This window comes from Euleptes europaea, chromosome 10, assembly GCF_029931775.1.
Source record: "Euleptes europaea isolate rEulEur1 chromosome 10, rEulEur1.hap1, whole genome shotgun sequence".
Taxonomy (NCBI): Eukaryota; Metazoa; Chordata; class Lepidosauria; order Squamata; family Sphaerodactylidae; genus Euleptes; species Euleptes europaea.
The window spans coordinates 28,281,754-28,303,645 of record NC_079321.1 but is presented as its reverse complement, the minus strand read 5'-3'; the positions used below and the strand labels follow the sequence as shown (position 1 = coordinate 28,303,645).

The following is a 21,892-nucleotide window of genomic DNA, read 5'->3' as shown; positions in this document are numbered from 1 at the left end:
ATTTTGCACTGGAACTGGATAATAATGACCAGGGATTTATAAACCATATCTAATAATGAAGAATATAAACTCTTGGAAGAGAAATGATCCAGCTATAGATGGCAGATTCCATCCAGACATACAGTGTTTAATCATCATTTTGAAAATATTCATCCAGGGAACTTTCAAATAAAGCGTTTCCTTCCCATTAACACCACTTTGACACATAAATCTATCAAGAATGCTGAATCAGCTAAGGCTTCCTTTGACAATAAAAGTACATAAAGTAAAGTACCATTGAGTAGACTTGTAGAAGAGCTTCTGTTTAATAATGCATGTAAAATTGATTATATGGAAAGAAAGCACAGCAAGCAGATAGTGGGCACAGACCAGGGTCAAGCTGGGTTTCCCCCCTTCTTCTGGGAGTATATTTATTTATTTTCTACATTTTTATCTCACCCTTCCTCCAAGGTACTCAGAGCAGCATACTTTGTTCTCCACACCAATGCTTTTAATGTTTGCAACAACCCTATGAGGTAGGTTAGGCTGAGAGGCAGTTTACACCAGTTCTGAGAGGTTAGCCTCTGTCTACTGGAGCATAGAAAACGTGCCAGACTGGCCTCTAGTTGTGCCTGTAGAGGTGAGGAATCTTATTGAGACCTTAAGGGGTGGTAAGGCTCCTGGAATTGACTTATCCCCACGGATTTAATAAAAAGGAATATGGGTTGGTGGGTTCCTGTCCTGGCATCCTTATTTACGGCAATTGACAGATGGGGTAAAATACCTAATGACTGGGGGGTGGCGATAATAGTGCCCATCTAGAAGAAAGGGAATAAGCAAGAACCATCTAATTATAGACCAATCAGTTTACTTAGTACAATGAGTAAGTTGTACACTAGACACCTTTGGTAGAAGTTTAAAGATTGGCTAGAACAGGAGGGCTGCCTTGCAGATGAGCAAACTGGTTTTAGAGAGGGACGCTCGTGTTGGGACCAATGTATGATACTCTGACACTCTAACCCTTATGTGTTATATTATGTATGTATATCTGGTATGTTTTTATGCTGGTCTTGGACCGTATTAAACTCTCTTTGTACTTTGACACTCTAACCCAGGTGTGCCCAACCATTTTGAGCCCGTGGGTACCTCTTGAATTCTAACACAAAGGGATGCCATGCAATAGGGTTGCTAACCTCCAGGTTCTAGCTGGAGATCTGCTATTACAACTGATCTCCAGCCGACAGAGATCAGTTCACCTGGAGAAAACGGCCGCTTTGGCAATTGGACTCTATGGCATTGAAGCCCCTCCCCTCCCCAAACCCCGCCCTCCTCAGACTCTGCCCCCAAAATCTCCGGCCCGTGGCAAAGAGGGACCTGGCAACTCTACTATGCAACTACAAAATAGCGACAGTGAGAGGTGGAGCCACACACAACAGAAGCCCAAGTGCATGGGACAAGAGCAGTAATTTTAAAAAATACTGGGAAAGAGCAGTGAGTAAGAGAGAGGGAATAAAACCGGCACTGTACTAGCATTATTTTAATCTGCACAGCCAATCAGATCTCCAATGGCCAATTAGAAGCCCTGCTGGGCAGGAGCCCCTCCCAGTTTCTAAAAACACTTGGCAGACACCAGGGAAAGTGTTGGAGGGTGCCATGGGACCATGTTTGGGACCCCTGGTTTAACCACTACACTACAGTGGCTGTCTATTCTCTATTCTGCAAGGTTGCATATATTGGGTATATAGTTGGTTAGTATAGCAGAGTTTGGCCAGCCATGGAAGCATGATATTGTGTGCAGTAAATCAGTCCTCCCAAGAGGTAACTTGCAAAAAGTAAAACATTTATTCAAGTAGATTCTGTTCACATTTTTGTTGCAGCAGATAGAAAGATAGAAACATTTCCCTAACACAAATGGCTGGCTGGTCCAGCATCATTTGTGCACAAATATGAAGTATTTATTTCTACAGGAGAGACCTGCAGAAGCGTCTGCCTCCAGCCTCCATTGCAGTCCATGTAGAAAAGAGGCAAAGAAAAATGGCTACTGAGAGAGAAGGAGGAGGGGTCAGAGGTAGGGTTGCCAGCTCTGGGTTGGGAAATACCTGGAGATTTTAGGGGAGGAGCCTGAGGAGGGCAGGGTTTGGGGAAGGGAGGGACTTCAATGCCCTAGAGTCCAATTGCCAAAGCAGCCATGTTCTCCATGGGAACTAATTTCTATCACCTGGAGATCAGTTGTAATAGCGGGAGATCTCCAGCCACTGCCTGGAGGTTACACATAGAATTGTGATAACATTAATCCTAGCATCAAAATGGAAAGGGGCAGATATCCCTAGGAAAAAAGACTGGATTATGAAAATGTTTGAACTGGTGGAAATGGCAAAATTTACAGCTACTTTAAACCAAAAAGACAATGTACGATTTATGGGGGAATGGGAGGCTTGGATGAAATACTGTGAATATGAATTAGGACTGGGGAAAATGGAAGAGTACCTTTTATTCTGATCTAGATGACATTAGATGACATTATTAACACAAAGAAGTGTAATTAATTATATTAATAGATTATTGTAAATGAAACTTAACAGATATAAGAATAATTAAGATCAGATCATATCACGATGGGATAGAATACTTTATTAAGAGGCGGACGGAGGTGATGGGGAAGTCGAAAATTTTTCCTTTAGTTTTTATCTTTATTAAGTACTTAAATAATTACAACAACATTAGTTATGATTTAGATTTTCATATTACTTTCATTGTTGTTTGTTGATATGGAAAATTTATATTATAAAAACCAATAAAATTTTTCAAAAAAACACACATTAATCCTAGCATCTAACTAATCTAAAACACCATATACAGTAATCACAATGTGTCAGTTTCACCATCCAATACAAGAATCCAACTATTCCAGTAAGAGTCTCTTATAATATATAGAAGTCCTCAGCATGCAAAGTTATTGAAATATAGGCCTATATATTGAAATATAGGCCTATTGCTGATTGCCTTATATTCTTCGCCTATATTTCAATAACTTTGTATGCTGAGGACTTCTATATATTATAAGAGACTCTTACTGGAATAGTTGGATTCTTCTATTGGATGGTGAAACTGACACATTGTGATTAGTGTATATGGTGTTTTAGATTAGTTAGATGCTAGGATTAATGTTATCACAATTCTATATGTAATTATATGTTAATTCTATATGTAATTATATGGTTAATGAATATATGCTTGAATATATGTGGTTGAAATTAATTTAGAGCCTCATGTAGTTATACATGTATATATATACAAGGATCTTTAGCCATAGTGGCTGCGATTTGAATGCTAGTTTCACGAGTGCAGCTCGAGTTTGGTTTGGTTTGTTTACTACCTGGAGGTAGGCAACCTTAGTCAGAGGGCAGCTTCCAAGTTCAGAGAAAGAGAGGAATATCCCATTCAAGAGATAACACTTATACACACCTAGAGTGATTTAGCGTCCCCCCCCCCGCCCCCAATGTCCAGGCATGCTGAGTCACTCCAACAGCATACACTCTGTTGTGGCCTTTCCAGCCCTGGGTACTAGAGCAGCTGTGCAATCACCAGATTAAAGTAAAGTGTGGCCAGGCATGAACAATCTGTGATCCACCAAGGGGAAAGCGATCTGCCAGCCATATAGGGTAGTTCACCAGGGACTTGATAGTGATGTCATGGCTACAGTGTTGGACAGATCTGAGAGACACAGGTTTGAATCCCCACCCTGCCATGGAAGCTGATGGGCGACCTTGGGCCAGTCACTCTCCGTCGGCCTAACCTACTTCACAGGGTTGTTGTTGTGAGGATAGAGTAGAAGAAGGGAGAAGGATGTTGTAAGCCACCTTGGGGAGAAAAACAGGATATAAATAAATACAAATTTGCTCTTTTGCTGCCTGCCTGGGGCTACAAAAACAGGGTTTTCAAGCACCTGGCAGGCCGCAATAAAGGGCTCATGATGTACACATTGTGCAACCCTATTTTAGAGGCACATGAGTGTGACTCATTTGCTTTGCATACCATACAGTACCAGCTTTCAGCTTGAATTTGTTTGTGGCTGCATCACAGCCATATTAATATCTATTCCTCATATCGACATTTGCCTGTTCCAGATATTATGAAGGTGGGATAGAGAAGCCCGGCATGCTCAGTATCTGTTTTCACAGTGGAGATTTGCTTAGATTTTGTGCTAGCCTTCTGTACTTGGTGGAAATTTCCCATTTTGCATGTAAACGTATGAAGCTGCCTTATACTGAGTCAGACCACTGGTCCGTCAAGCTAGCTATTGTCTACTTTTGCTGGCCGCGACTTCCTGAGGCATTTCCCAGTTCTCCTACCTGAGATTCTGGGAACGGTACTTGGGACTCCCTGCATGCAAAGTGTGTGTTTTATCACTGAACAATTACTTCTTTCCAATACAAGAGCCAGGGACTGGCAAACTAGAATATTTATTTACATTATTTATAGTACAGTGTAGTATAATATAATAAAATTTTGACCAATGGCAACCTGTTTTAGAAAGTAAAAAAGTAAAAACCGATGATTTTCCAGAAGTATGAACAAGAAGGGAGGACACAATTGAGTTACAGGCTTTAGGGAATCGGGATTGACTGTGTGTACCTGTTAAGTGTAGCCCTTTAACATTATAGCTCTCTAACATGTACTGAGGCTGAAAATGTATGTTGGCCCTTTCAGACAAAATGACAATCACATATACTGGGAGGATCACACATAGCGCACTGTGCCTATACACACAGTTGGCAGACTTCCAGTGCACATGACCATAATGATTGAAAAGAGTTTATATTTCAACTAGCAAAGCCAGATTTGCCTGTGTAGGCAAAGCCAGATTTGCCTGTGTAAATGTGTGGAAAGATTCTTCAGTTGAGGCGATTGTATGCCCAGAGTCCTGCTTCCAGGTTTTTGCCTTTCTTGGCCATGAGTTCAGATGAGGGTTAGGGCTAGCCCTGTGTTGTGCTCCTGAGCTGAATTAGGCCCTGGCATACTTAGGAAATTAGCTCCCCAATGGCGTGTATGGGCTGGGAAAACCCCGGCATGACTTTGGTCACGTGTATCATCTAGTTTCCCCCAAAGTCCATTGAAGTCCATGGGTTTAGAAGGGTGTAATTTAGGATTGCATGAGCAGCTACTTCCTGTCCATCTGGATATGTCTGTTATCTACAGATGTCTGATATCAGAAACATATATTTGTTGAATTGAAAAAAGAGATATTCTCTGATGTACAATCATGTGCCAAATAGCAGATGCCATGCTATGACTCCGTGGTGTATGACCAGAATATAAGCAGGATAGTTATATCCTAGTGAGTTGGTTTGTTTATTATTTGCACTTCTACTTTCTAGATAACCAGGGAAGATTTCTTGGAGCAGCCAGAACAAAACGAGTCATGCTTACCACAGTTTCCTTGTTCCTTGGGAATTGAGGAATGTTGCTGGGGATGTTAAGACTTCACTGATATGACCTAATGTAAAATTGGACATTCTTCAGCAAGCCACAAATGCAATTTCAGCATGTGACATGTGTGATTTGGGGGCGTGACTAACAGTGAAATCCAAAGCAGACTTGACTTCAGTGGGTGTAACTCTGCTTAGGTTAGCACTGTTACCGTACGTATGCTATGGCATTCTCCAAATGATACTCTCCTGTCAGGAAAAGCTTGATAGTTTTCTATCTAGAAATGAATCAGGATGGATTACAGTACAGTTTCTTCTTTGTGTCCCCCCCCCCCCAAATCTTCAAGAATGAAGCACTGTGGAAGGGCTAGAAACAGTTGAGTTGCTGGTCAAATTAAGTTGGAATCCCAACACAGACTTTCCATAGAATGCAATCTGCCAAGGCTTTTTGACTAGGATTTGCTGCTTAAAGTCGCTGGGCTGTCTTCTGATCTCAACTTATACATAGCTCAAATAAAGCATGACATTTTCTTGGCTGTGGGAAACCAGAACATCTACCCCCAAACTGCAATTGAGATATCACCTGCCTGGTTACCTTTTAAAATCCTGATGTCTTTAGTTGTAAGCCCAAGGCCTACTTTTTTTTTTCTTTTGAGGAGGAAGGTGGTTGAGAACCATTTATACATTTACAAAGTTCCTGTTCACAATGTGTAGACAGATTTGTTTGGGGTTTATGTAGGGTTGTCAGCCTCCAGGTGATGGTTGGAGATCTCCTGCTGTTACAAATGGCCTCCAGGCAAAAGAGATCATTTCACCTGGAGAAAATTGCTGCTTTGGAAGGTGAACTCTATGGAATTTACCCCACTGAAGTCCCTCCCCTCCCCAACCCCCTCATGCTCCACCCTCAAAATATCCAGATGATTCCCAACCCAGAGCTGGCAACCCTGGGTTTATTGTTGGCCAGACCACACTAGCTACCTGGGGTGCCATTAGTGCACGAGGACCAAGGCTGGCACAAGAGCAGGGCACTGCTCTACTGAGATGAACCAATATTCCAGGGGCCTGGAATCCATCTTTGTGTATGTGTTGCAACTTTGGAGTTGGAGGTATGAGTTGGTCACTTTACATTTTCTCCTGACCCGAGGCGTGAAAGGCTGAGAGGCAATGGAGATGACTAAAGCTTCCCCTCACATATTAAATTAAGCACTTCTGGCAGCTACCTGGACAACATTGAGAACTTTAAATCTCATACCCTACCAGAAAATATTTTTGTTAGTCTTTAAGGTGCTACTGGACTCTTGCCCTTTTTAAATCTCAGGTAATCAACATCCCTCACATTCTAATATCTATATCCAAGCAATCACCAGCAATTAATCAACAATCACACAGACACCCTCTTCTTTCCTGAGAGACATTAAACCTCTCCCCTCTCTTTTGTTCAGACTTCAGAGGAACAATCAAGTTCTTTGTTCCTGGTAAAGCTTTCTTTTGCTTGTTACCTCATATTGCCCCAGGTCTCATTTAGGGGTTTAAATATTAGCCCTCATGGCATTCATAGTGTTTATGTGTCTTTGGATCCGAACACTTACTACCCCTTACTTGTGTGTAAAGTCTCTTGCTTTGCTTTCTGGAGACAGTGGTTCATTTCCCCACCTACAGTGCTGCTTTCACTCCGACACTCTTCAAGATCAGTAATTATCACCCTAACTCTAGAATCCCACCCCTCCACCCTTTTCTTTCCTTAGCTCTTGTATGAATTGTGAGTGTGCGTTAATACTGTGTGCTTGAAATTAGAATTTATAATAAAACTCCATTTTATTTGGAACAAACCACTTGTTCATTGGGAGTTTTCCATAAGGACTTATTCCTGTGTACAATGGCTGCAAAGATCCTGGTTACCCAACCTCTCGCAAATCTCTGTCTCTGCGCTAATTCCCCCATCTAAAGCGGAGACACTTTAATTCAGGTAACGTTATGGCACGGCAGCCTTCTAACATGGTTTCTGCCTATCTCTCTGCTCTGAGAAAGCACAGGAGGAGGCTTAACGACAATTAAAACAATATAAAGAAATTTAACAATACCAAAATCACATGCTAAAATAGCAGCAGTGAAGTAGACTTTCCTGGCTCATGATGCTGCTTACTGTCATGTCATTAACTTAAATGCCGTGAGGATTTAATATTCCTATCCTCCCCCCGCTATTTCCTGAGTGCATTACCTGTCCTTGGTGAGCCTGCCTTTCTGCCAAGTATTTGGTTACATAAGTCAGGACTTTTAAAGTGCTGCAACATTGTGCTTTTGTGTTTCACACTGTCGTCATATTCTTTTGCAGCCCCAGTCCCCAGTCTTTGCCCCACTGAAATGAAAGGGGGCTGTGCAAAACCAATGTAGTGATCTTGTAGAGCTCTCACGTATTTTAATGGGGCCTGTGCATTTCCTGCTGTTTGTGGGGCCTATTTCCTCAATCAATAACCCAGGCCACTTTGATAATGTGATCAAGAAGAGTTTCTCCTTATCCACAGAGTTGCCTACTGAAGGGTAAATGATGTTTCTACAAATGCCCTTTTCTTTCACACGATATTCTTGCCCCTGATATGGTATCTGGGAAATCAGGCAATACTCCTCAAAAGGCCAGATTAGGCCCAATGCCCTGCAGTCTTCTAGACCAGGGCTTCTTAAACTTTTCCCGCTCGCGACCCCTTTTCGCCTGAGAAATTTTTACGCGACCCCAGGTATATAGGTATATACCGTAAAATAGGTATACAAATCAAACATTTACTTATAACACATCAGTTTTTTTTGTGACCCCCACATTCAGTTACGCAGCCCCATATGGGGTCGCGGCCCACAGTTTAAGAAGCTTTGTTCTAGACCGTAGGTCCCTCTTCTTCATTGTTAGGCCAGGTCCCACTTTGCCACCGGCGGGAGGTTTTTTTGGGACGGAGCCTGAGGAGGGCGGGGTTTGGAGAGGGGAGGGACTTCAGTGCCATAGAGTCCAATTGCCAAAGCAGCCACTTTCTCCAGGTGAGCTGATCGCTATAGGCTGGAGGTCAGTTGTAATAGCAAGTGATCTCCAGCTAGTACCTGGAGGTTGGATAAATATACAGTTAGCCTGCTATATAGTTAGTTAGCAAAACCCAAAATAGCAGAAAACATTCACTAGGAAAATGGTTCAGTTAGGCATATGTATTTCCAAATAATGTATTCATTAGTGATACCAAAATCATATAAATTCTAAATCATATCAATTCACATATGTGCTGTTAAATCACAAGTTCTGAATCTATTGATTTGAAATGCTTGTGATTCAACAGCACATATGTGAATTGATATGATTTAGAATGTATATGATTTTGGTATCACTAATGAATACATTATTTGGAAATACATATGCCTAACTGAATCATTTTCCTAGTGAATGTTTTCTGCTATTTTGGGTTTTGCTAAGTACCTGGAGGTTGGCAATCCTATTCATTGTATAATTATTTCACGAACAAACAGAGCTGAGTCTATTGAGAGACTGCTTTTAGTTCTGAAGGGACCTGTAGGTAAGGGAGGAGGCTTCTTCTGGCTTCTAAAGTGTCCTTCTCTCTGTCTTTTTGCTGCTCTACAGGCACAAACCATGAATTACGTTGGGCAGTTAGCAGGCCAAGTCTTTGTGACCGTGAAAGAACTTTATAAAGGATTAAATCCTGCCACATTGTCTGGGTGCATAGACATCATTGTCGTCCGCCAGCCTGATGGAAATCTTCACTGTTCCCCTTTTCATGTACGCTTTGGAAAGATGGGAGTTTTGCGTTCAAAGGAAAAAGTGGTAAGGAGTCTCCTCGTGTACTTTTTGTTTGTCAAGTTGCTGCACTCGTCGCTTGTTAATTCGAGATCTTGAACACATGAAGCTGCCTGATACTGAACCAGACCCTTGGTCCATCAAATCAGTATTGTCTACTCAGAGGGGCAGCGGCTCTCCAGGGTCTCAGGCAGAGGTCTTTCACATCACCTACCTGCCTAGTCCCTTTAACTGGAGATGCCAGGCATTGAACCTGGGACCTTCTGCATGCCAAGCAGATGCTCTATCACTGAGCCACAGCCCCTCCCCATATTAAATGAAGCGGGAACATTTCCTTTGTAGACACTCACTGGGCACGTATATAAACCTCTTTAACTGTTATGGTTCCCAACCAATGATCATTGGGAATTGTAGTACTGTGAAAAGGTGTTCTGCATTTTTAATAAAGTGTTCTGAGAACTTTCATCAACAGCAAAACCCGGTGTGATAACTGCCATGGACAGAAGGATTTCTGCCTTTCTCCTGTCTCTCTGTTGCTGAAACGCTCCCCCCCCCCCACTCCCGGGCTGCTGTTGGGGACAGAATGCACCTCCAGGAACAGCATTTTGTAGAGTTTTTTTAGGCTGTAGTGGGAGGGGAGATGGGAGAAAATTACTCTCCCTGGGGTGGAAATCTTTCTATCTGTGAAAAAGCTCAAGTGGATTCAACCTGTGTGACAGGTTGGTTGTATGATTGTTGTCCATCTTTTACTATATGAACCTAGTATTCAGCTTTGAAGATGGATTTTGCAATTTGTTGTGTGGCCATTTTAAGCACTTCCAAGAGTCTTGGATTAAATGGGAATATAATAGGATTAACCATGCATTTAATCTCCCAATGATTATAATGGGATTTCAAAGTGCTTACCTATGACTGGCTGACCCTCATGAGTTGCTACTTAATTAACTTTGGTTGGATCATGTCCCCATGCAGTTATGAGCTGAGAAGTCAAATCATGCTTCATGCTCAAATCTACTGAATGGCCTTAGACAAGCATCCATTTTCTCACCCGCTATGGTTATGGTGGGTTATGATAATCCTGACCTGCCTTACAAGGCTGGTATGTTGGTTAAGAAAACATATGTGAAATGCTATGACTGCTTAAAAGTCATATATATATGCTAAGTATAATCATTGTTGTATGAATTAGCATGTGTATAAAAGTTCACGGTCAATGTTCTTGCTTATTAAAATCTTTAGTTGCATGTTTAGTGGTGCCTAATGGTTATGTCGAATGAATGTACAACGCTTCCTCCTGGTCCTATGCAGGTAAATGCATTTATGAATATATTTCTTAAAATGTCTTTTGTTCCTCAAGGTTGACATAGAAATTAATGGAGAATCCGTAGATTTGCACATGAAATTAGGGGACAACGGAGAAGCCTTTTTCGTTGAGGAAACATCTAATGACCAGGTAAGCACATTAACATTTATGAGACATTATGGTCCCTGAAACATGGCAGTAATTTAGCATTCATAATGGGATACCTACTGTGCCATGTGAGGAAGACAAGTGCAGCTCCTTGCAGTAGAGAGAACAGTCACCCTGCAAGTGTGTTATGATGTGCAGTTCTATGGAGAGTTATCCCAGTGGGCTTACACTGGAGTACTTCTATATAGGATTAGACTGCCTTCACTCACAGTCTTGGAAATAAATCCACTGTCATCAGTGAGACTCAGCTTCCACATAAACACAATTAGGAACATCCCATGGGTCTATATTCAGCCTGAAGTCCTATAAAACCAGAAAGGCATAGTTCTGCAACAGAATTTCTTGTTTAAAACCCATAGTGGTTATGTGAGCTTCAGCATTTACCTGAAAGGAAGACAATCCTGAATGTAAGACAATCTTCCTAAAAAAGGATTATACATGAAAGTTTTTTTTAATGATTTGCACATTACCGTAATTTCTGTGTGAATTTGAGAGAGCCCCCTCTATTTCTTGACAGCGTGTGCGGAGACAACCCTAATCTTCCTTTCAGGTAAATATGGTAGGCTTTTCTGGGTTGATTAACAGAATTGTTAATCAGAATTGCACAAATGTCAAATTTGTACAAATGTTAAATTTCCATTGACTGGAAAGTAAGGCTCTGTCTTGTCTTTTCCTTTCTCTAGGATACGATTCCATACCACCTGGCTACATCTCCCATTCTGTCTGATGGAGCAGCTCTCATGGAATCGCAGTTGAAGAGAAATTCCATCGACCGAATAAGAAACGTGGATTCATCCGGCCCCTCCCAAGTATCAAACTCTGCTTTCCCACCCGCAATGGAATCTACTTCTGTAAAGAAAAGAAGGAAGAGGAGGAGGAAATCCACCCACAGAATAGACATTGCAAAAAGAGATACCAATGCAGATACAACAGAAGATGAAAACATGTTTCCTATAGAACTGAGTTCAGATGAAGAAAATGAACTACTAGATAATGCAAGGTATTGTGACTATAATATATAATGTAGTTGGACTAGGATCTGGAAGCTCTGGGTTCAAATCCCTGTTCTGGCATGAAACTTGATGGGTGACTTTAGGCAGTCACTCTCTCAGACTAATCTACCTTACAGGGTTGTTGTGGAGGTAAAAAAGGGAATAGAGAGCCATGTAGAGAAACAACAGGCTAAAAATGTACTGGATAGATAGTATAGTAGTTACAGTGTTGGACTAGAATCTGGGAGACCCAGCTTTGAATGCCACCTGAGCCCAGCCTTGGCTGGGGAGGGCGGGTCAGAAATTTATTAAAATAAATAATAAATATCTGCCATGGAAGCCAATTGGGTGACTTGGGCCCATCGATCACTCTCAGGCTAACCTACCTCAGGATTGTTGTAAGGATAAAATAGAGGAGAGAATGATGTAAGCCTCTTTGGATCCCCATTGAGGAGAAAGGTAGAGTGTAAATGAAGCAAACAAAATAAATAGATCTTGCTTGAACAAAGAGATCTAATGCTCCTTGGCTAATTAATGTCTATGATTTAGTGAAATATTCTTTCAATCTGAAGACTCTTTCAGGTTTGTTAAAACGCTCAGGTAGTTTTGGGGCATTTCGGGCCTCTGGCGTTTCCTGCTTTGACCCATCTCACATGGACTGGTTTGTTAAGAGACAGAGCGTCTTTCATGAGTAGATGGGGTTGGACTTCAGCTACGTTGCGAGGCCGCTTACCTGATGTTTGACAAAAGTCAGGCTCATCACAGTGTGTCAATTCTGTTCCGGAAGTAGTCCAAACAGTAAAATTTGTTTCTGGATGCCTTCTGGATGACAGGAAATCATCTTGTAAGGACCAGCCCCACTCCTGGACAGGTTGCTCATCATTGACACATGTTGGTGCTTCCCTGTGACTGCCACACATTGGCCTTGAAATAGTGAGGGTGAGCAGGGGTGGGGGACCAATGATGGCATTCTTTCTATACAGCCCACATCTGGCACACTGGCACAGATCAATGATGCACTAAACAACCCTAAAGGAGGACATTCCAGACAACGGATTTCGGTAAACTCCCTTCCCCATGTCAGAATTTGCTAGTATCCCTATTTGAATTGAATCTACTACCAAGCAAAGAATCAGTTGGATTATAGAATATCCCAGCTCTTCAGCATATGGTTTGATTTATTTTGCTCAAGAGCTGTTAAGAAGACTGATCGGTTTTTAGGAGGTGTTCACTCTAATTGGTAGGGCTTTTCAATTGACAGGTTATTGAACAAAGGACTATAACAGCTGGTGAACTTGTATCTTTAATTGTGGGATATCCATAGATACCAACAGACACAGTTGTATGGATCTTATTTTGAAGGTCACTTTATATATATTTTTTCAGAGTGCAATCCTATTAAGTTGAATGGCTTACTAGGGTGTAACTCTGCTTAGAATGGCACTGCCACAGTCCCATCCTGAACAGAGTTACTCTTCTTTTTTTAACATTTTTTTTATTTCATAAATGTGAAAAAACAAAATACAACATAAAAACCCATCACCCCCCTCCAACCCCCTTTTTATACCACCAGTGCATGACTTCCGTTAGAGTATTACCCAAATCCAAATTTTACATTACTTCCCCTTGGGCCACTTTATAGATGGAGAAAATATGTGAAATTAATTTTGGGGAAGGTAACAAGATCCATTGAAGAAAATTCCTTGCTGAGGTGACTAGGGTAACTGTCATAATTCCTAGGAAGCCTGAGGACTTTGGACTGCCAGGCAAAGGGAGTCCAGCTTTTAAACACCCCCCCCAAATTTCCTCTGAAGCATTTGAATCTGGACTTTGTCTCTGACCTGGCATTCTGTTTAACAATTCATGCAGTAGCATCAGGAAAGCAGTCAGCTGGGGTCATTTTTCTAACGTTACTGTACTGTTCTAGCTATGAAGTGAGATAGAAGTGGTGGCCATTTAAAAAACATGGTTTGAATTTGTTTGTTTTGTTTGTTTTGCTCACAGAACATCTGTCCCTGACCTGAACAGAGATGAATTGCCTGATATAAATTCTTCTTCAATCAGTGTACTTCCTCAATACCATTCAGACGGAGAATGGTCTCCCACGCAAAGGTACAGAATATCTTACTGGAATAATATAAGGCCAAACGGGTCTGACGTTATGGTGGCCACAGACCTGACCTGTAGCAGCCCAACTGTCCAATACGAACAGGTTCAAGCAGCAGCTGAAGTTTGGGTGATTCTGTCATACTTCTAGTGTGGTGTGTATCAGGGCTCAGTTTACACATTACGTTCAAGAGTTGAGGAGGCAGTCTAACTTTTATTATTATTACTTTCTTTATAGTCTGCCTGTCGCACTGAGACTCATGGTGGATCACACAGTGTAAGTCCATTCAGTCAAAAGGATGAGACATCTAATAAGCAATGTAATAGGACTAGGATTACAACAGTATGAAAACAAGGCGTAAATATTAGAGATATGTTAAATGCAAAAATGTTATTACATAAGTATAAAAACGAAGCCTTGAGAACAGGATAATACATAAACGGATAATACATACTATACACAGTGGTATATATTATCTGTGTGCTGTGTGTATTATCCTGTTCTCACAGCTTTGTTTTTATACTTACATTATAACAACAACAATAAAACAGCCATTTTCAGGCTAACTGTGAACTATGGGTTAACATGTTCATGTATCTAAGTAGACCTCAGTAATCCCTTTTGACACTTTAAAGTCGTATTGGAGGGGGGCAGTCCAAAGCAGTGTTTCTAGGTAGACGCAGTGGATAGTGGAAGGGTCAAGCAACCCTTTTGCCTCTCTCTGCTTCTCCGCTGCAAATCAACCTCTCCCAAGACTGCTGTGCATTTGAGGAGGATGCTGGAGGGGTTTTATTATATCCACGCCTTCGAAATGGACAAGTGAGCTGTCGTGTTAGGCTAAATCTTGGAATGAATATGCATCTTAGCTACATCTGGTGGTACATCCATTGTCATAGCTGCTTCTGGGAGAAAAGCCATTCATTTAAATAGGCTGTATCAATTCTGTGTAGTCCCATGGATGGGAGCAGACCAGTTTTATTCATGCATACTGGCTGCAATGGAGGCAGATATGTAAATGCAAGTGGAACGTTTATTAGTAATGGGAGAGAAGATAAGTCTTCTTGGTTGTGGAACTCTGCTGAGGTCCCAAATGAAGCTTCTTTCACTTGTGGAGCTCCCACCTGTGACCTGAAGTCAGTTTTTGGAAGCTCTTCAAATTTGTTTAGAGTAATTTTCCTTAGTGTGGTTGTAAGTCTAGCAGAAAGATCTGATCTAAGGGTTAATTTGTAGAAAGGTAGGCTAGTGCATGAGCCAAGGAAATGAAACCTCTTTAATTTTCAAAATATTTTCAAAAGTAATTTTAAATAATTGTATTGTTCTAATGATTTTAATGTTTACAACACCATGCTCTTGTTGTTAAATCAATGCTGAAATGGAGCGGGGTACACATACATGCATATCTTTTTTAGATAACCTCTGGCCAGCTGTCTGCTCGCTTTGTAATTTTTTCCTTCAACTTATGAGGTATTGCAGCAGAAGAAACCAATGCGCTTCCTGGGGTTGATTACCTTTTCACCCATTAGAATGAGATCTCTACTGTTTGCACAGGCTTGTTAGTTATTTTTGTGTGTGGTGGTGGTTGGTGGCTTTTTGAACTTTCTGCTCGTCTGCTGTAACAGTTCTGAGCTCTGTCATCTGGAAACTCAGCTCTGCTGTGAAAAATGCCCTCCCACTTCTCAAGAGGGCCAGCTGAGCATTCCAACAAAGCCAATGTGAACCGGAGCATATTGTGAATAATGACCCCTCGTTTTTCTCTCTTTTGCTGTACGCGGCCGTGTCCAGTAATCCTATAGCTTGCGCAGGGAAGTCCTCTCGTCTTACTGTTCCAGCAGAGGGAGGGTTATCTAGTTCTTGTCCTCAGCCGTCTTCTCAGTATCCTGCTACAGACAGGTAGAACAGCTACTCTCTCCCCAATGTTGTTTTTTTGAAATGGTGATTAACCCTTTTAACCCTTCTAACAATATGCAAACTTTATGAGACTAACCAGACTAGCGCTTAGTACTGATCTAGTCACTTGAAAGGAAACAGGAGGGGTATCATTTAGTGGGGGATTATGGGGGTAAGTGGTAACAATTTTAATTTTATAGAAACTGTATGCACCTAGCCAACGATTTGGCTGGCTGGTTTTGGTTACTGGGTGCAATTCAGTCCTTTCTTGCAATATCTGCCCATGGACATCTTCCATTTCCTCCTATTCCATCTTCCTTATCCCTTCCTTCCTTCTTTTTTTTTTGGGGGGGGGAACACCCAGAAGTGCATTGCTTTCAGGTATAATCCCCATAGTTGGGGTATGAACAACCCGTGATGCAAAATAAAAAGTAAACGGGGAACAAATATTACATGTTAGTAACTTGGATGATATGTGGTTGGGCAACGGTGAAGGCGCCCCGACCTGGTTAGCCCAGGCTAGGCCGATCTCGAAAGCTAAGCAAGGTCGGCTCTGGCTAGGGTTGCCAGGTCCCTCTTCGCCACCGAGATTTTTGGTGCGGGAGATTTTTGGTGCGGAGCCTAAGGAGGGTGGGGCTTGGGGAGGGGAGGGACTTCAGTGCCATAGAGTTCAATTGCCAAAGCGGCCATTTTTCTCCAGGTGATCTGATCTCTATTGGCTGGAGATCAGTTGTATTAGCAGGAGATCTCCTGCTACTACCTGACAGTTGGCAACCCTAGCTCTGGCTAGTATTTGGATGGGGGACCTCCAAGGAATACCAGGGTCGTGACTCAGAGGCAGGCAATGGTAAACTACTTCTGAACGTTTCTTGCATTGAAAACCCTGCAGGGTGGCTGTAAGTCAGCTGTACTTGACGGTTCTTTCCACCACCAGTGGTGATTGCAGGCCTAGACTGAATATCATGTAGTAAGTGTAGCGATGGAGAAAGGAAACCAAGAGCCTTGTGTTCATCCCAGGTTCATTTCCTGCTATCTGCTTCCTAGGCAGGGCTGGCTGTACTGTACTTTTGTAAGTTCGTAGCTTCCAGTCAAAGGATTCTACTTGCTTTTGGTTCTCCACTGCCTCTGATTTAAAAGATAACAGTATGTTTCCTGGTTCTGATGTTGTAAGGCTTCTGGACGCAGACTGAGGCACTTCGACTCTGCCGGAAATTCAGTAGACAGTTCTCTTTAAGGACGACATTTGAGAGATATTTCTCGTAATCGTAGATGGCTGCAGCTTATTGTTTTCAATGGATAAAAAAGAAAATAAGACCTTCTGAAGAGGACAACCAAGATGATTAAGGCACTGGAAGACCTTTCCTATGAAAAAATGCTTATTGTGGGCCTTTTCAGTTTAGAAAAAAACAAGACGATTAAGGGAGGACATGACAAGAAGTTCATAAAATTATGCACAGAGTAGAGAAAGTTGAAAAGAGGAAGACCCAACAAGAGATGGATTGACTCAATAAAGGAAGCCACAGCCTTCAATTTGCAAGATCTGAGCAAGGCTGTCAAAGATAGGACATTTTGGAGGACTTTCTTTCATAGGGTCGCCACTAGCCATTATGAATAAAGGGACCCTCCAAGTAGGAGGAAAATGAACTGCCAATTTTTGAACATTCCCTCCCCCCTCTTGTTTCATATTTCAGTTCTATTGCAGTGACAGGTCAGTCCAGGTCACCTAAGAACAAAGGAAGTTCAGTTATTGTTCTTCACTCTAAAAAAAATCAGGTTTTTTTGTTCTTTCCGTTGACTGTCTTACCCATCTGTTATCTTCTGAATTGAAATTGTAAACTCTAAGCAGGGACTTCATTTGTTCCAGGACAGTTTATAATAATGGGATGATGTTCTCCATGGAAACTATTATGGGCAAAAACGCATGGTTGCTTTATCCTCCTTTAATCCCTGTTTCAGCCAGGATTCAGCCAGGATCGAACGCATGTGTTTCTCCTAATGTGCGTTCGATCCTGGCTAAAACAGGGATTGCATTATACATAATCATGTTCTGTGGTTTTTCCTAGAGACATATTTTTTTCTTGTTCTGTAATGCAATCTATCAGTGCATTTGTGCTAGGAATAAAGATCCTGCCATCTTGGTTATTCCTTGTTCACATATCTAGTGCTTTGGCAGTGCAGAGAGATCATCGGGCTGACTGGCTTTTAAGGCCACCAGGAAGAGTTCCGGTGGGCTGATGGCCTGGGGGATGCCCTGCCCCACTGGGCCACCGAGTCCCGGAGTCCCCTCCTGCCAGGGCCACCCCAGCCGCAAGAGAACAGTGGGTGCTGGTTTAGTTTTCTTTAGTAGTTGCAGTGTTCTTATTATTTCCTGATAAAGACTAAAACAATTTGAGAGAGGATGACCATGGATTCAATTTAAAATATTTAACTCAATCCAGAAGTGACAATCCATCTGTAGAAGAATAATAACAGCTTGCTTTTCTGGATCTGGATATATTTGTGTAGGGGCAGGGGTGGGGATGTATAGAGTTGCCTGTGCAGCATCCTATACTGCATGTATACACTGCCAAACGAATTACTGGTGTTGTCATTTCTGACAGTGCTGGTACTTGTTCTGCGTGTTCACGAAGGAATAGAACCCAGATGTCAGTCCCCCACCAGGTTCCACCGACACCTGATCAGTATTGCTGTTTAATGTTTAGCTGCTTACAGTACATTATTTACTTTACCCCATTCTTTGTTTTCCAAGGCAATCAACTTTGCCCATAATGCTGATTATATTAGTGATTCCTGTGTCTTTTTGGCTTAGGGTTCATCCAGGCACTGCATTTTTGCAGAGTGGTGCTTGTTTTTTGCATGACCATGAGACAGTGGGCTCAGAACTGCTCGGATCATTGTGAGTCAGACTCATGCTGTATGAATTCAACCACATGGGTCTAACGTATCAAAAGATCTGAGCAGTTTTGTGTCCGTTTCCATCATCATAGATTCCTTTCTAAAGATCAGAAGTCCTTGTGTCTGGCCATTCATACACAGGCCTTACGTAGTTCACACCGATGTCTTCAAAAAGAGATCATGAACCTGCCTTTGTTGACTTCATTGAGCTACAATGATTGGGGCGGGGGGGCATGTTCTGACAAATCCCTACTGGATGTTTGTATTTAGCATTGGGTGAACATATTCATTATGTTTTGATAGACTAATTGATGTACATAGAGTCCAACTTTTTTCTAGCTTATTATTTCTGCACTTGGTTCTAATAACAATCCAGCATGCACATCTATGGGTATAATGTGGACCTTACACAAGACAAGATTCTTCCTAATGTCTAGACGGAAACTCTTTTGAAATTAAATCAAAAGAGTTTCCATCTAGGCATTAGGAAGAAATTTCTAACGGTTAGAGCGGTTCCTCAGTGGAACGGGCTTCCTCGGGAAGTGGTAAGCTCTCTTTCCCTAGATGTTTTTAAGAAGAGGCTAGATGGCCATCTGTCAACAATGCTGATTCTATAACCTTAGGCAGATCATGAGAGGGGGGGAACCCTTGGCCGTCTTCTGGGCATGAAGTATGGGTCACTGGGTGTGTGTGTGGGGGAGGTAGTTCAGAATTTCCTGCTTTGTGCAGGGGGTTGGACTAGATGACCCTGGTGGTCCCTTCCAACTCTATGATTCTATGATTCTAAGATATTGAGAAGATATTCATACGTTCAGGAGTTGTGTGTGTGTGTGTGGCTATCAGAATAAGTGGATAGCTGAAGTATTTTGCAGTAGAGATCCATGATGCTTGCTATCTGCTGTAGCCTTATCTGAACTTCCAGTTTTGATTGTATGTTTTGGCCCAGGCTAAATCCTGCTGAGCTGTGAAGTGTACTTGGTGCATTCAGTGCATATTAGTTTGAATGATACACTTGTCATATAATAGATTGGAATGAAATTCTGCATATATTTCTATTTACATGTATGCCTTTTTCTATCTCTCCCTCTACCCCTGTTTTTTTTACAGTCGGCAAGGTTCACGGCCTCCTACTCCAAAAAGTGATTCTGAATTAGTCAGTAAACCATTGGAAAGAGGTATTCAGAAGACTAATCCTCAAATGCATTGGGACTGGGGAGAACTACCTCAAGCCACAAAGGTATTGGAAAAGAAATCCAATTATCTCCAAACGATTAGGATAAAATATCTTTAACTTTTTACCTCAGTTTTAAGGGTGGTTAGGTGACTGGCAGAGCAATCCTCAAGGGGGGGGGGAAATGGCCTTTGAAGCTGGCATGATCCCTGCGCTGACATTAGGGACACCTGCGCCAGCTAAGTGGGCACTAACACCAGCGCAGAGCAACTTATGCGGGCTCCGGGGAGCACTGCAGCAGTGTGGTGCTGGTTCCCCAGCAACATTTCCCCCGCACAAGGGCTCACTCTGGCCCCGAATAGGGTGTTCCTGGGGGTGTCAGCTCCCTAAGGCCTTTCAGCCTGGGAGCGCCCCTTTTTACAGGCGCCAAGTTATGCCTGCAAAAAGGCAGGCGTAGCTCCGTGGAACTCAATGGAGAGTTTTCTTGAAAGAGGCATTTTGGGCTTGCTGCGCATGGCAGCAAGCCGCTCAAGAGCCAGCGTGGCTGCGCCATCCCTGAGCGCATCTTAACCAACCCCCCCCCCTTTGGATTGCACAGTGAGAGTTGATAAGTTCCTAGTTAGATCCTTAATGATTTCAAGCCCTGTATATTTCCCCACTGGGGCAAATTGCAGCTCCCCAGGAAGTTTCAGATCAGGTCAATCACATGGGAGAAGGCCCTTCCACTGTTTCAATTCAAAATGGAGCTTACAGCACCTTATAACTGAATGTGGGGGGACGGGACAGTCTTAGTGCTCTGATCATGGAACTTGCAGTGTCTCCTCTGATTCAGTCCTCAGTCGGCTAGTTTTTACACCTGAAACGGTCCTGGCTTGAGTTGCCTGCCCCGAAAACAGCTAAACCAAAAAATGCACAGGTATTAAGTAGATAAGCTGTATAGAAAAATAATACCAAGCTCAAGAGTTTTCTATGAAAGCTATATTCTTAACAGTGAATAAGTGCAAAGTGCTAAAAAACAATAAAGTGACAAATTGAAACTTAAAGCTATAGACAACGAATAAACAACAACAAGTCAAAGAGACACTCAATAGCAGTACAAGACGCTACACTATTCTACAAGGCTTGCAAGGTAGGTGAATAATGTTCATAATTTTCATTTTCCTTTCACTTCAGGTTGAAGCAGCGTGTAGGAACGAAGAGAAGAACGGAACGCGGTCCGGATGTCCGTTCTTCTCTTCGTTCCTACACATTGCTTCAACCTGAAAACGAAAATTATGGACATTATTCACCTACCTTGCAGCCATTGCTGCCTTGTAGAATACTGTAGCGTCTTGTACAGCTATTGAGTGTCTCTTTGACTTGTTTATTCGTTGTATACAGCTTTAAGTTTCAATTTGTCACTTTATTGTTTTTTAGCACCTTGCACTTATTCACTGTTAAGAATATAGCTTTCATAGAAAACTCTTGAGCTTGGTATTATTTTTATATCATGAAAACAGAACTGTGCGGTATGAAGACAGCAAGGCTGCTTCTCGCCTTTCAGTGTCTCCTTTTTCGCTTCAGGGAATCTCTTTTTTTAAAACCGGCATCTTTTCTTTTTCTTCGGTAGTCTGCTGTTCTTCTCAGGCCAAAAGAACCCACCCCTGTGAATGTGAGTCCTTCTGAAAACACTCACTTTCGAGTGATTCAGAGCAACGCTTTGGAGGAATTTTGTAGCGCGTCTCCCTTACCTGTCCTCGGAGTGCGGGATGCTGTGACTCTGGAAGACACGGAGCTGCAGGTGGCAGCAGCTGAGAGAAATGAGCCAGATATAGACGCTTTAGGGGCCGCTGCACCGCCACTCCCTGCCAACGAAGCAATAAAGCAGACTCCAACTTGCTCTATGCAGCCATTGAGCAAAACGGACTCTCCCTCCAAGAAAAAAGGTACAGAGGTTGCTTTGTTCTCTGCAGCACTTGTGAGGTAGTTTTGTGTGTGTGTGTGTCTTTTGGCATCCTGGCACTATAAATCTTCATGTCATGAAGATTAACTAATTCGTATGTTTCCCAAGATCCTGAAGAAATCAGTTTGTCTTGTGTGTAAAAAACTGTGGAACCGGGGTCGCATTGGCAGAGAGGCCTTTCACTGAGGAACAAAGAGGCAGAAATGTCTTCAGTTAGCCTGATCCAAGGTTG

At 42.3% G+C, this 21,892-nt stretch overlaps 1 protein-coding gene across 2 annotated transcripts in view; it reads left to right on the top strand.

Annotated features, from left to right (window-relative positions):
• The window catches only part of LPIN1 (lipin 1), a 107,103-nt gene that overhangs the window by 61,733 nt on the left and 23,478 nt on the right, over nt 1-21,892 (top strand). Inside the window, exons 3-9 of one of the 2 annotated variants that reach the window (XM_056856284.1) lie at nt 9,022-9,222; nt 10,553-10,648; nt 11,350-11,666; nt 13,663-13,770; nt 15,548-15,655; nt 19,655-19,784; nt 21,328-21,643. In XM_056856284.1, the coding sequence (XP_056712262.1) occupies nt 9,022-9,222; nt 10,553-10,648; nt 11,350-11,666; nt 13,663-13,770; nt 15,548-15,655; nt 19,655-19,784; nt 21,328-21,643 (1,276 nt within the window). The remainder of the gene's footprint in view (nt 1-9,021; nt 9,223-10,552; nt 10,649-11,349; nt 11,667-13,662; nt 13,771-15,547; nt 15,656-19,654; nt 19,785-21,327; nt 21,644-21,892) is intronic. The other variant, XM_056856286.1, reaches the window with a different exon arrangement.